Here is a 14,905-nt window from a genome sequence, read left to right as displayed (position 1 = left end):
TCCTTGCCTTTAGTAATCATTTGGAAATTTGTTTATACACATTTATATAAGCACATATTCTGAATATCTTATAAATAATAGATATTTATTTTTATAGATCTGAAGGATGTGAAGTTCTGAGACTACGCTGTTAGTAGACAGGGTGTCTGGAGAATAACACTTCTTGAATTATAGATGCTATCTTCTATCTGTGTCCTCTCTCGTAATAAAAGGAATAAACAAACTCCCTTATATCTCTTATATGAGGACTTGAATCCCAGTTCCAAGATTATAATTCCCTAATCTCCACCCAAGGTGAACCCTCCCTATTATTATGTTATACTTAGCCATAGCAGTACCTGCTGAGGGTTTTGAAGACTGAGTTTTCACATCTTTGAAAACAATTATTTTTACAATCGGTTCTTTGTCACTCTGTGAGTGAATATGCATGGTCTGTGAGTGCAGTGGGTCATGAGTGTGGCATCATGTGGGTTCTGGGTATCGGTTCAAGTCATCAGATGTAAATCAAGCACCTTGACCTGGATTTAGCTGACTCGCTGACCCTTAAGTTCCTTTCAGTTTAGCTGTAGAGTAAGTATATTGTCTCAAGTAGTACAATGCTTGAAGTGAGCCACAGAATGAAAATTCCTACAGTGACAGATGATATACATGTCTGTATCACAGATTAAAAAAATTAAATACATATATAATTCATAGGAAAGCAAGCAGAGTAAGTATTGACACATTTGCTCCATGTCACAAAAGGCACATTTGTGCTTGCACATGGATGTTTTAGAGAAGAAACCCAGGTTTAGAGAACCTGAGCCTTTTATATGGGCACAGGACATGCATCTCCTTCTGCTCCTGAGAAAACTACTCTGGTTCTTCTGGATAACAGGCATGCCTGCCATTTCCTTCAAAGGGAGACACTACCTCTGCATTCTAAGGCTATTTGCAGTGTGCATGTCTTTGAAAAGATAATCTTGAGTAAAGAGTGCTCAATTTCATTAGATGTACAGAAATATTCCTGGTCCACTGAGAATGGTCTTCCTAGTCTACCTCACTTGATTCTACCTAGTAAGCAGAAAGCAGAAAAAAATAAATAAATAAAAGCACTTCTGTTTAACAAGTTTTACTCTATGCAAGTGACAAAATCCTTTGTGTGAGCCAGAAATTTTATCTTGGTTTTAAGCCAGAAATCTTGCAATTTTGGATACAGGTAATTATATTCTGAGCAAAAAGCAAGGAAAGACCTCTGTGTGAGTATCATGTTCCAGCCTGGCCAATGAGCAGTTACTTGCCTTTGGGAGCTTGCGATTCTGATGAAAAACAAAGCCCATCACGATACACGGTAGCTGGGCCGTTATTACATAGGAAATAGAATTTTGCTCCATAACATCTGACGCAGGGTCAGTCATCTTGATCGAAATCTTAGCTCCGCTTGGGAATCAGACCCGGTCTAAGTCCTGGCCCATCTACTCTTAAGCATTCTAGACTGGTCGAAATTTACACAAACAATTGTTTAAGCGTGAACTATATAGCAAGCAGGGGCTTGCTAGTTCCTGTTTGTCTGCCTCCAGTCTGAGAGGAAGAGGAAAACAGTCATGATCACGCGCTCATTTTCTGTCCACCGAATACCCCATGATTTTTGTGATGAGTGTTGTTTTCTACTCTATATTCCATAGAAACAAAAAACCAAAACCTTAAGGTGTTTCTAATGTAGAGGAAGGTCAGAATGGAGAATACGCTGTGGTTTCTTGCTGTAAAATTCTTTGATTGGAGGGAATGGGTGAGTGATCTGTTCTGAGTTCTGGGATGTGTCATCACACTCTGATATTAATTATTATATACTACTATATGTTAATATATAATACCATTATATATTTAAATGTTTCTATTTTGCTAATTAAAAAAAATCAAGATTCTTTTTTTTTCTTTTTTCTTTTCAGTTACTTACAATGCCTCTTTGGATGCTTTCATTTCCAGTACAACCAGCAGTACAAATACTGTGGTGCTGGCATGGAGAGAGAAGTCAAAAAAACTCCTTAAAATGACGTCTTTCAACATTGCCCAGGGCATTCATGCTTTTGATTACCACTCTCAGCTCAATTTAATTGGTATGTAAAATAAATCATGATAACTATGAGGGCCTCATAAATTGTCTAGGATGCATATTTGTATGCAGGGAAGTACAGCACCTTGTTGCTTTATTGCCAGGGAGACCAACTTGAGCAGCTCACATTTTATTGCCTGAGAATGTTTGATAATGATGCATATGATGTGTGGTGCGTTTGAATTACACTGGGGTGAAATATGAAAAAGCACCCCGATGCTTTAATGAGTCTTTTTATTGGAATTGGTAGGGGTGGAAGATGATATAGGGAAAGAAGACAGTTTGTACAGCATCTGCTATTCTGCAATCCTTCTAACACCATCAAATGCTGCTCCCAAACAAATACATCACTTTCATTACTCACACACATGTGAGCACACGCATATGCACATACCCAGCATATACACACCTGCACACACCAGTATAATTGCAAATCCTACATACTTTTCAGACTACATTTTCTAATAATTTTTGTGAATTTATAGGATATCATAGCTTTAATTTATTAAGGAAGTATTTTCTTGATGCAAAAGGTATAGGAAATATAAACTTTTCCAGGTGTTAATATTTTAAATGGAATACCTAGATATTCTGAAAGTTGATAATTTGATATATGGATATGTAAGTTCAAGCATTATAAAACTGACATGTGGATCTGTTATTGAAATTAATAGAGTAGTTATACAGACCACATATGGCCGATGGTGTGGGTCCACATCCATGTAGTTAGCATTCACAGGAAAAATTCTGGTATTCATTAAGGAAACAGATGCTTAAAATAACCAATAACAGCTGATATAATGCAGCTTAACACAGGCCTGCTGAGATGCAATGACTTCCAAGAATATACTAGATATATCAGTGACGGCTGGAGGGGTTGATGAATTAATTTGGCAAGGACCCAAATACCACCCCTTTAACTCACTGGCTGACTAGTTATTTAATTTCTCTACACTGATCTATTTGGTACTTGTAGCAGTGCTGGAAAACATAAGTGCAGGTGCATAATCAGTTCAAGACTGAGAAACAACCAGAGAGTTAAATTGCATCCCACATGCTCACACAGTACCTAGCTTGCTCTTGAGATGGTTCTTGAATATAAAGGAGCCATGATCAAAAATGCCTGATCCCACAATAAACCAGATTGGAAGTATTGGTGATGCTTGGTGGCTTGTGCATGCTTGGTTATTAAGCAGTGGTAAAAATAGTATGTTTCTAATAACTTCTATTTATTGACTTGTGAACTGTGAATATTTAGTTCTTTGTTTGACCCCAACACCTGTCATGCTGTTTAAATTTCTTGTGTCTCAGAAATAGGGAATTTTAGGGCTTGGAAGAAAAAAGGTATTCCCTCTAAGGCAAGCTGTGGGTGGAATTCTAAATGAGACAATCTTTTTGCTTCTAGCCTATGCAAATGTCTGCCTCAAGGTCAATGGTTCTCTACCTGTGGGTCATGATATCTTGCATATCAGATATGCACATTATGATTCATCGTAGCAGCAAAATTAAAGTTGTGAAGTAGCAAAGGAATAATTTTATGTTTGGGGCCACCACAGCATGAGGAACTATTTTAAAGGGTTGCAGCATTAGGTGAGTTGAGAACCACTGCTCAGGATCAACCCACAATTTAGTTGGGCAATGACAAGATATTTTTTCCTTCAAGACAGGGTGCATTAATGTTCATATGAGACAAAATAATTCCAAAGAGATAATTAAAAACATTTCATTTTCTCTTGAATTCTGATTAGCAACAGCTGGCATTGACAACAAAGTTTGCCTATGGAATCCTTATGTCCTCTCTAAGCCAGTTGGTGTGCTATGGGGTCACTCAGCTAGTGTCATAGCAGTCCAGTTCTTTGCTGAGAGGAAACAACTTTTCAGCTTTTCCAGAGACAAAGTAAGTAACTCGACAAATCTGTTTTTTCCACCTGCATTCCCAATTCTTCAGGAAGTCTTCACTGAGCTCTGAATCTCTCTAAGAGGTGTCAGTCATTCATACAAACTGGCTAACCATGAAGTCTTGGGGAAATTTGTATTTGGAACAAGTATTGATTGATAGTTACTTCATAAGAATTCTGGGCAACTGGACAAAAAGCATTTCATTACATTTTTGCTCAAATCATGTATTCATAGGTTTATTTCTTTTTATTTGACACTCCATATGTCACATCCTAAGAGCATCCAAGGTTTTCATTCATTCTACATGGAAAAGAATAGATGTGGGGGCAAGAAAATGCTGTTTGGGCAAAATAGTGAAAAGACAGAGTTGACTGGTGTATCAGTGTATCACTTTAATATTGAAGAGACTCATTAAATTATAAACAAGCTAAATGAAAATTTCAAATATATGATACATTTCAATTAAATATCTCTTTGAGAATCTTGATGGGATTCTTTTGTCTATATTTGGAGATGTTAGGGATCTGACTTAGAGCCTCAAACATACTAAACAAACAGTTTACCATGAGTTATGTTCTCGGTCCTTGATGGGGAATTTTCAATATTGTGGAAAATGACCCAAGAATTAAGTAGTCTAAATTGAATTATGAATATATTGTGGTATCTAATTAAGTAAATTTTTAATCTCCAAAAATTTTGTCTCTTATGTATGGCATATTTTCCATTTTACATAATACCAAACTTTAAAGATTCAGTCAAAACTATGATAGATTGTTGGCTAGATGGATGGCTCAGTGGTTAAGAGGACAAAGGTTGTGTTCCTTGCATCCTCATGGTTGGATTCACAACCACCCATAACTCCAGTTTCAGAGGACTAATGCTCTCTTCTGACCTCTGCAGATACCAGGCATACATGTGGTGCATGTGCATATGTACAGGCAAACACACACACACACACACACAAATGATAAATAATTTAAAGATACATGAAGAGCTAAGTGGATAATAAATGGAAATAATCTATGGGATTGAGAGAACTTTTGTTTTGTGTGAGAGGAATGTATCTGTGTTATAGGTGAAACTATTTTGAAACTTAGAAATTCATCTTCAACTCTTTAGCCATACCTGTCATCTTAATTCTTGTTACTTACTTTTCTTTTTACCTTTCATATAAATCTTCTTTCCCCTTAACATTACCACTCATCTGCCAGTTATTGTTTATTCTATTATCATACTCTGTTCGTCATCTTGCCTCTTCATCTCAGCTGTCCTTGTTCTAACTTTAAAAATCTTGTCTTTCCTGGGCGTGGTAGTGCATACTTTAAATCCCAGCACTTAGGAGACAGAGGCAGATGGATCGTTCATGCAAGGTCCATCTTGTCTACAGAATGAATTCTAGCCAATCCAGAGACACAGTGAGACTCAGTGTAAAAACAAAACAAAACAAAACAAAACAAAACAAAACAAAACAAAACAAAAACAACAAAATCAAAGGAACCCCTATCTTTTTAACTCTAAAATACTACAAACATTGTTTAGCATGTCTTCTTACTGCAGAAGAATTTCCTTCCATTCTGCTAACAAAGTAGTTTTGCAAGAAAACAAACACAATGGATGAATTAATTTAGTCTCTTCAGTCTCTCATTTCTATCCTCCATTTAATTATCAACTCTGAAATTCTTAACCTTTCACACAAAGTCCTCCTCCAGTTGGCCAGCCTACTTCACTTCTTTCTCTTCTTGTTTATTAATTTCACACTCACGCTGTATTAACTTTTGGCCTTTTCCACACACAGTTTCCTGGCATCGCAACTGCACATTCTCCTGAAGTTTCCTACCCTACATTACAATCTGATGGAGAGGTATTTATCAGCCTTCAGATGTTTTGGAGTGTTTCCTTCTGTGACTCCAAATGTTCTTCATTAGAACATTGTCATCATTAATGCCCTTCTTTGAGATGTTGATATATTTTTTTAAACCTGTATTGTCAGTATCTTCCACAAACCCTGACCTACTATAGGGCTTATTCTGTGACTACAGGTTTCTAGCTCCAAGTGAAGAACTATTGCTTTGGATATAAAGTAGCAAAGAAACTCAGAATGAGACCTCTTAGGATGCCCTCCTGGGTTTAGTTGTCTTACTTTTTGAGGTCTTTGAACACTTTGTACTGACTTCGATTATTGAACACTCTGCACTGTGTTTCTGTATTTTGTCTTTATTTTGACTTGAAGGTAATGGTTATTTGTTTAATTTATTCTTATTGTTCCCAGGATCTAGTACATATTAATATTTTAAATGTGGTAGGAGATAATATATAAGTAGTGTAACTCTTAAGTCAGTGTTAGTATTTTTGAAGTTAGGGACTGTATCTTTCTTGGATTGTGCCATACATGTGCAAGGGCCTCAATAAATTATAGTTAAGTGAATAAAGCTGAACGAGACAAAAGTGAAACAAATATCAAATATTTCATCATTATGGAGCTCCATGAAAGGTTTTATAACCTTAAAGGCAAGTTCAAAAACATGTATTTTGAATCAGGATTGATTGCATACAGCTGTGATCAATATTAAGACTATCTGGCCCTTTTCCAAAGCAGTTTTGTCCTCCAATTTTCACTTTGGCCTTTAAACTGTTTCATCATTATAAAGCTTGTCATGCCGTCACTCAACATTGGTTGGAATGCATTTCACTTTGATGAATGTATGAAAACCTTACTTCTTATGTCTACAGCAAACAGCAGGGTTTTCTATTACTGGGCTAAGCCCCTACTTTATTGTTGCAAAATACTTTTGGATATTTTAGAGAACTGTAGTTAAACTAGAACTCCAGGGAAAATGAAACATACTGTTTTCTTTTTCATAAATATTTTTATTTTATAATTAACTTAATTTTATACATCAGCCACAAATTCCCCTGTCCTCCCTCCTCCCACCACCCAGCCTTCTCCCATAATCCACCCCCACCATTTTCCACCTCCTCCAAGACAAGGTCTCCCCTGTGGAGTCAGCCCAGCCTGGTAGATTCAGCTGAGGCAGGTCCAATGTACCTTTGATTGGATTGTGCTACTATCAATCAATTGATAAATTAGAGGATTTGTGGATCAAAAAAGTCAGATCTCAGTAACTTCCTCACCATATGAGCTTCAACTTGAGTTCTTTCAGGGAGGTTGTTCCATTGGCACTTTTCAAGGGAGGATGAAAACGTTTTATTCCTTTAAGACGCTGTATCATGATAAATTATCATAGTCCAATGGATTTTATTTTGAACTCCTCCTAAGCTGCTGTTTTTAACATGTTAGTTACTGGTGGAAAGGTCCTTCTGGAAGCTGATCATCTGCTCATTTAAGAAAGAACAGTAAAGACAGGAAAGGTTTCTTTGCTGGGCACTGACTTTCCACTAGGAAAGCAGGATTCAGCTCCTCTTTGCTCCTATCTGCTCTCTCTCGGGATGCTAATCCTGATTTGGCCATCAGGATAGTGTTAATTTTTAACTTAATCCTTTGTTTGAGGTTCTAATTTTTCCCAGATCCTGGAATCTACTCTCTAGAAAGATGGTTGGCAAGAGAAACACTGAGGTTTTATGTTGATGACTAGACCTTACCTATTGGTCTTGACCCATTCCAATTTCCATCTGTTCATCTAGGGATTTTCATTTTGTTTCAGTTGTACAAGGAAATGGCTTAAACCTCTCCTTGAAAATCTACAAATGATGAAGATGAGTGGAGGGCAAAGTGGGTACCATCTTCTTTCCCACTCCTTCAAAGCTCTTTCTCAGAAATAATTATGAATACTTTATGTTCTTTTTACACAATGCTGTCATATACTTAATACATTGTTGCAGTATGTTGTATATATGTTATTCTTTGTGAATGCATAGATTCAAGATGATACTTTTTATTTGTATATATGTGTATCATGCACAAATGTATTTTTCACCATTATATTTTCCCAAACAAATTTCATAGAGAACATTTTATGAGAATATATATTTTATATATATTAATTTTATGTCAGTCTCTTTTCTTTCTCTTACCTTTCTATTTTATGGTATAGTTGGCAATGATGCCTTTATTTAATTACCAATTAATTTAAAAGGTATTGTTCCTAATTTATTTTTAGACCAGTAGTATTTGGTTTTATCCTAGGTCTCTAGCTATCTAGTCTCTGGTTCCTGGTAACCTAAGCAATATTTCTATCCATGTGAAGAACTATTGCTTTGGATATAAAGTAGCAAAGAAACTCAGAATGAGATCTCTTAGGATGCCCTCCTGGGTTTAGTTGTCTTTCTTTTTGAGGTCTTTGAACACTTTGTACTGACATCGATTATTGAACACTCTGCACTGTGTTTCTGTATTTTGTCTTTATTTTGACTTGAAGGTAATGGTTATTTGTTTAATTTATTCTTATTATTCCCAGGATCTAGTACATATTAATATTTTAAATGTGGTAGAAGATAATATATAGTAGTGTAACTCTTAAGTCAGTATTAGTATTTTTGAAGTTAGGGACTGTATTTTTCTTGGATTGGGCCTTATGGCCCTTTCTTGGATGGGACTCATCTCATGGAGTGGGCCTTAAGTCAAATCAGACATAGATTGGTTACTCCCACACTGAAGCATGAATCTAATTAGTCTTAACAATAAAAACCCGGAGTCAGTTATCAGGGTGAAAGCTGAAAGATCAGAGAAGCAGGGCAGCTAGCCACTAAAGACTTCTAACCTCTATGAAATCACAGATGAAAATGGGCTGGAGATCCTGTCTCTATGAATCCTTAGACTGAATGGGGGTCGAGAATTGTCTCCACAGGCCTAATTTTCCTGTCTCTGCCTCCCAAGGGCTGGGATCAAAGGCATGAGATTCCAAGTGCCAAGCTCAAGGGTGTGAGCCACCAACCTCCTGGCCCTGTTTCTCTTTTAGACCATTCAGTCTCCTGTGGGTAGCCTTGAACTCCTGATCTTCCTGTTCCCTCCTCCCAAGTGCTGGGATTAAAGGTGTGTGCCAGGACAGCCTGGCCTCTATGGTTAACTAGTGGCTGCTTCTGCTCTGATTTCCAGCCAAGCTTTATTTGTCAGAATACAAACAAAATATCATTCAACATCACACAGCTTGTGCCACCATTGCCCTAACATATTTTGCAGGCAGGGCAGATTGTAAATCAAACATTTTGTGGTTGGTTTGATGTTTATGCTTTTCTTCTGGTAGCCTGCAGGGTACCTTTCCTTGTCATAGACACTAGAACATGGGGGTGAAGTTTGTATCCAGGCACCAGCTAGACATGTCCATATTCAATGAGTTGTGTGGTTGCGGGCTTTAGTAATGAGGTCTTGCTGTCAGTTTGTGGAGAGCACTCTATTGCCTTGTCTAAAGTTTGGGTTGTTGGGGATTTTCATAGCCCCCCTTTGGCCAAAAACTCAATTGAATGAAGCTCAGTACTGGTACTGAAAGCTTCATTTGATGACAGGAGACATTCAGTTGGGGTTCTGTCTCCATCATTATTTGGAGACTTAGGCTCACTTTTATATATTATAGAAAGTTTCTACTGCACTAGGTTTCTATACTGCCCCTCAAATGCCCTTCGATTCTAACTGTCTCTCCTCTTATTCCCTCCCTCCATCTCATCTCCCCTTCCCTTTCTCACCTGATTTGCCCATTGTGGACTCCCCTGCAAAACCTTGGCCTCCAGTCCACCCATATAATTTATTTACTCCTTCCAGAGAGATCCATGAGTCCCCACTAGTCTCTTTATCTATGCCTAACCTGGCTGTGTCTATGGATTTTATAGCTTGGTTAACATTTATTTCATGGCACTTATTTTGATATAAGTGAATACAAGGCATATTTATCTCTCTGGGTCTGGATTTCCTCACTCAGGATTATTCTTTTCTAGTTGCATCTATTTACCTGCAAATTTCATAATGTCGTTGTTTAAATTGCTGAATAATATTTCATTGTGAATGTACCGCATTTTCTTTATCCATTCTTCTGTTGAGGGGCACCTAGGTTGTTTCTAATTATTGGCTATTATGAATAGAGCAGTAATGAACATGGTTGAGCAAGTGCCCGTGTGATAGGATGAAGTTTCTTGGGGGTATATGCCCCAAAGTGGTGTAGCTGGATCATGAGGTAGATCCATCCCCACCTTCCTGAGAAACTGTCATATTGATGTCCATGGTGGCTGTCCAAGTTTGCACTCCCACCAGCAGTGGGGTTGCCCTATATCATCTCTAGCATGAACTGTCACTTGTATTATTGACTTTAGCCATTCTGACAGGTGAAAGAAGGAATCTCATAGTAGTTTTGATTTTAATTTCCCTGATGGCTAGGGATGTTGAAAATTTCTTTAAGTATTTCTTAGTCATTTGAGTTTTCCAAACTGAGGATTCTCCTTTTAAAATTTTATTAATCTTTGTTTTAATTGAAAACAGATTATTCTCTTATATAATAATTCTAACCACAGTATCCCCTCCCTCCATTCCCCTAGCACACTCTAACCTCCTTTCTCCTCCAGATCCACTCTACCTTCATTTCATCTTCAGAAAAGAGCAGGCCTCCAAGAGACAATATCCAAACAGGACCAAACAAGACACAGTCAGACAAGACAAAAGCCCTCCTATTGAGACTGCACAAAGCAAAACAATAAAAGGAAGAGTCCCAAGAGCAGGCAAGAGTCAGAGATACACCCATTCCCACTTTTAGGAGTCCCATAAAACACCAAGCTAATAGCCATAATGTATATGTAGAGAACCTGGTGCAGACTAATGCAGGTCCCAAGCTTGCCACATCACTATCTGTTAGCCCATACAAACCCTGCTTAGTTGATTTTGTGGACCCAATTCTTCTGGTGTCCTCCATCCACTCTGACGCCTATAATCTTTCTTCACCCTATTCATGGGTTCCCTAAATCTCCATGGTGAGAACATGATGGAGACCTCCAAGTTAGACTTTCTGCATGTAATATCTGGCTGTGGGCCACTGTACCTACTTCCATCTGCTGACAGAGGAAGCCTCTCTGATGATGACTGGACAAGGCACTCGTCTACGAGTATACCAGGATATCATTAGGAATCATATCGTTGATTTTTTTTTTTTTGCTAGTCATGTTTGGGTCTATCCTTAGTCTCTTCTCAGTTTAGACCTGTACCCCATTTAAAAAATTGGGCTATTTGTTTTTTTATATCAAGTTTATTGGGTTCTTTATGTATTTTGTATTATGCATGTATTAGGATGTGTAGTTGGTAAAAAATCTTTTCCCATTTTGTAGGTTTCCAATTGTTAGAATTCTGGTGTCCTTTTCTGTACAGAAGCTTTTTAACTTCCAACCCACAGTTTCCCCTCCATCCTCTGCTCTCAGTCCTCCCACCACAGTCCTCCACTCCTCCTCTATTTCTGTTCAGAAAAGGGCCGGTCTCCAGCCACCAAACATGGCATATCAAGTTGCAGTAAGACTAGGCATTTCTCCTGTGTTAAGGCTGGACAAGGCAACTGAATATGAGGAATAGGGTCCCAGAAGCCAGGCAAAAGAATCAAAACAGCCCCTGCTCCCACTGTAAGAAGTCCCATAAGAAGACCAAGCTACAAAACTGCAACATATATACAGAGGGCTTAGGACAGTCCCATGCAGGCTTCCTGGTTGTCAGTTCAGTTTCTGTGAGGCCTTATGAGCCCAGGTTAGTTGATTCTGTGGTATATATATATTTCACATATCAGCCACGGATTCTCCCATTCTCACTCTTCCCATCCCCCAGTCCTCCCCCCAATCCACATCCCATTCCTACCTCCTCCAAGGCAAGGTCTCCCCTGGGGAGCCAGCCCAGCCTGGTAGACTCAGCCAAGGCAGGTCCAGTTCCCTCCTCCCTACACCAAGGCTGAGCAAAGTGTCCCAGCATAGGCTCCAGGTTCCAAAAAGCCAGCTCATGCACCAAGGACAGGTCCTGGCTCCACTGCCTAGGGGCCTCCCAAACAGTTCAAGGTAATCAACTGTCCCACTTATCCAGAGGGCCTGGTCCAGTTCCATGGGGCTCCTCAGCCATTGGTTCACAGTTTATGCGTTTCCACTAGTTTGGCTATTTGTCTCTGTGCTTTTTCCAATCATGGTCTCAATATCTCTTATTCATACAATCCCTCCTCTCTCTCGCCAGTTGGGCTCCCGGAGCTCTACCTGGGTCTCAGCCGTGGATCTCTGCATCCACTTCCATCAGACACTGGATGAGAGTTCTGTCATGACAGCCAGGGTGTTAGACCATCTGATCACCAGAGCAGGTCAGCTCAGGCACTCTCTCGACCATTGCCAGTAGTCTACAGTGGAGGTATCTTTGTGGATTTCTGGGGACCTCTCTAGCACTCTGCTTCTTCCTATTCCCCTGGGGTCTTCATTCATCAAGGAATTCTTAATCATGCCACAAGAACACATGCTCAACTATGTTCATATCAGCACTGTTTGTAATAGCCAGAACCTGGAAACAACCTACATGCCCCTCAACTGAAGAATGGATAAAGACAATGTGGTACATATACACAATGGAGTACTACTCAGCAGAGAAAAACAATGACATCATGAGGTTTGCAGGCAAATGGATGGAACTAGAAAAAAATCATCCTGAGTGAGGTAACCTAGACTCAGAAGGACAAACATGGTACTCACTCATAACTGGATACTAGATGTAAAGCCAAGGATAAACCAGACTGAAACTCACAACTCCAGGGAGGCTACTTAGTAAAGAGGACCCTGAGAAAGACACAGGGATCACCCAATGACAGAGAAATGGATGAGATCTACATGAGCAAACTGGGTGTTGGGGAGTAATGGAGAGCAAGGTTTGAGGGAAAGAGAGCTTAGGGGAGCAGGAGGTATCAGGTGGGTCAGGAAGAGAGTGAGAGAATGAGGAGGGAGATACCATGATTCTGTGGGTTTTTATGTGGTGTCTCTGACCACTCTGGCTCCTGAAATCCTTCTCCTTCTCTTCCATAGGATTCCCTGAGCTCCACTTAATATTTGGCTGTGGGTCTCTGCATTGGTTTCTATCAGCTTCTGGATGAAGCCTCTCTGATGACAATTGGGCTAGGCACCAATCTATGGTTATAGCAGACTCTCACTAGACATCATTACATTGACATTTTGTTGTTGTTGCCAGTAGTGCTTGGTTCTATCCTAGGTCTCTGGGTCCTGGTGATCGAGGCAGTGTCAGGGATAAGCTTCCTCTCATGGCATGGGTCCAATGCCGGACCAGTCATTGCTTGCCACTCCCACAATTTTTGCACCACCTTTACCCCAGCACATAGTGTATGCAGGACAAATTGTAGGTTGAAGGTTCCGTTGCAGAGTTGGTATCTCAGTTTCTCCACTGGAAGTCTTGCCTGATTATAGGAGTTATCCTGTTCAGGCTATGTAACCCCTATTACCAGGAGGCTTAGCTGGGGAAAACATTGTAGATGCTTGGGAGTTTCCATTGCACTAGCATTCTATATCACCCCCAATTCTTCCTCTTTTTGTTCTAGAGCCTTCTTCAGGTGTGCTGTTAAGTTGTTAGTATGACATCTCTCTGATGTCTTTATAGAGGCACTTACTGCTTTGAACTTTCTTCTTAGCACAGCTTTCCTTGTGCTCTGTAAGTTTGAGTATGTTCTGCATTCATTTTTATTAAATTCTAGGAAGTCTTTCACTTCTTTCTTTATTTCTGCCTTGACCCAGTGGTCATTCAGTAGAGAGTTGATCAGTTTCCATGGGTTTGTAGGCTTCCTGTTGTTGAAATCTAGATCTAATATGTTGGTGGTCTGCTGTGACACAGGGAGTTATTTAAATTGTCTTGTTTCTGTTGGTGCTTGCTTTGTGACTGGGTATGTGGTCATTTTTGGAGAAGGTTCCATGAAGTGCTGAGAAGATATATTGTCCTGTGTTTGGGTGAAATAGTCTGTGGACATATGTTAGGTCCATTTGGTTCATAATGTCTGTTAACTCTGTTATTTATCTGTTTAGTTTATGTCTGGGTGACCTGTCTATTGGTGAGAGTGCTGTACTGAAGTCTCCCACTATCAATGAGTGAGGGTCAATATGTGATTTAAGTTCTAGTAATGTTTCTTTACAAATGTGGGTGCCCAACATAGGGGCATAGATGTTGAGAATTGAAATGTCATCTTGGTGGGTATTTTCCTTTGGTGAGTATGAAGTGTCCTTCCTCATCTCTCTTGATTAATCTTTGTTTGAAGTCTATTTTGTTAGATATTAGAAGAGCTACACCAGCTAGCTTCTTAGGTTCATTTCCTTGGAAAATATTTTTCCAAACTTTTACTCTGAGGTAATGTCTATCTTTGATGATGAGGTGTGTTTCTTGTATTCAGCAGAAGGACAAATCTTGTTTTCACATCCATTCTGTTTGTGTCTTTTTATTGGGGGATTGAGACCATTGATACTGAGAGATATCAATGACCAGTTATTGTTGGTTGCTGTTATTTTGTTACTATTGGTAGTGGTAGTGCTGCTGCTGCTGGTAGTGTGTGTGTGTGTGTGTGTGTGTGTGTGTGTGTGTGTGTGTGTGTGTTTACATATGTGTTTTCCTTCTTTTGGTTATGCTGGTGTGAGATTATTGGAGTTATCCTTCTGATACCTTCTATAGGGCTGGATTAGTGGATAATATTGTTTAAATTTGACTTTATCAAGGAATGTCTTATTTTTCCCATCTATTGTGATTGAAAGTTTTGCTGGGTATAGTAGTATGGGCCGAATCCTCTGGTCTCTTAGATTCTGCAGCACACCAGTTCAGGCCCTTGTGGTAATATTTTACTTATGCTCTAACAAATGAAACTTATCTGTGGATCAGAGGACAGAGTCAACCACTAGATTAGTTAGACATAGAGGCCAGACAGTGGTGGCACACACCCTTCATCCTGTCACTCAGGAGGCAGAGATCTGTCTGGATCT

The 14,905-nt window shown here is 39.2% G+C and overlaps 1 protein-coding gene across 1 annotated transcript in view; it reads left to right on the top strand.

The window, feature by feature from the left end:
* Positions 1 to 14,905, top strand: part of Wdr49 (WD repeat domain 49) — a 168,800-nt gene that overhangs the window by 53,267 nt on the left and 100,628 nt on the right. The window contains exons 5-6 of the mRNA XM_036190936.1: positions 1,929 to 2,096; positions 3,841 to 3,989. Of these exons, the coding sequence (XP_036046829.1) occupies positions 1,929 to 2,096; positions 3,841 to 3,989 (317 nt within the window). The remainder of the gene's footprint in view (positions 1 to 1,928; positions 2,097 to 3,840; positions 3,990 to 14,905) is intronic.

The sequence above is a fragment of the Onychomys torridus genome, chromosome 6 (genome assembly GCF_903995425.1).
Source record: "Onychomys torridus chromosome 6, mOncTor1.1, whole genome shotgun sequence".
In the NCBI taxonomy this organism is placed as follows: domain Eukaryota; kingdom Metazoa; phylum Chordata; class Mammalia; order Rodentia; family Cricetidae; genus Onychomys; species Onychomys torridus.
Note: the sequence above shows the minus strand (reverse complement) of the source record. Positions and strands in the feature narration are given on the sequence as shown.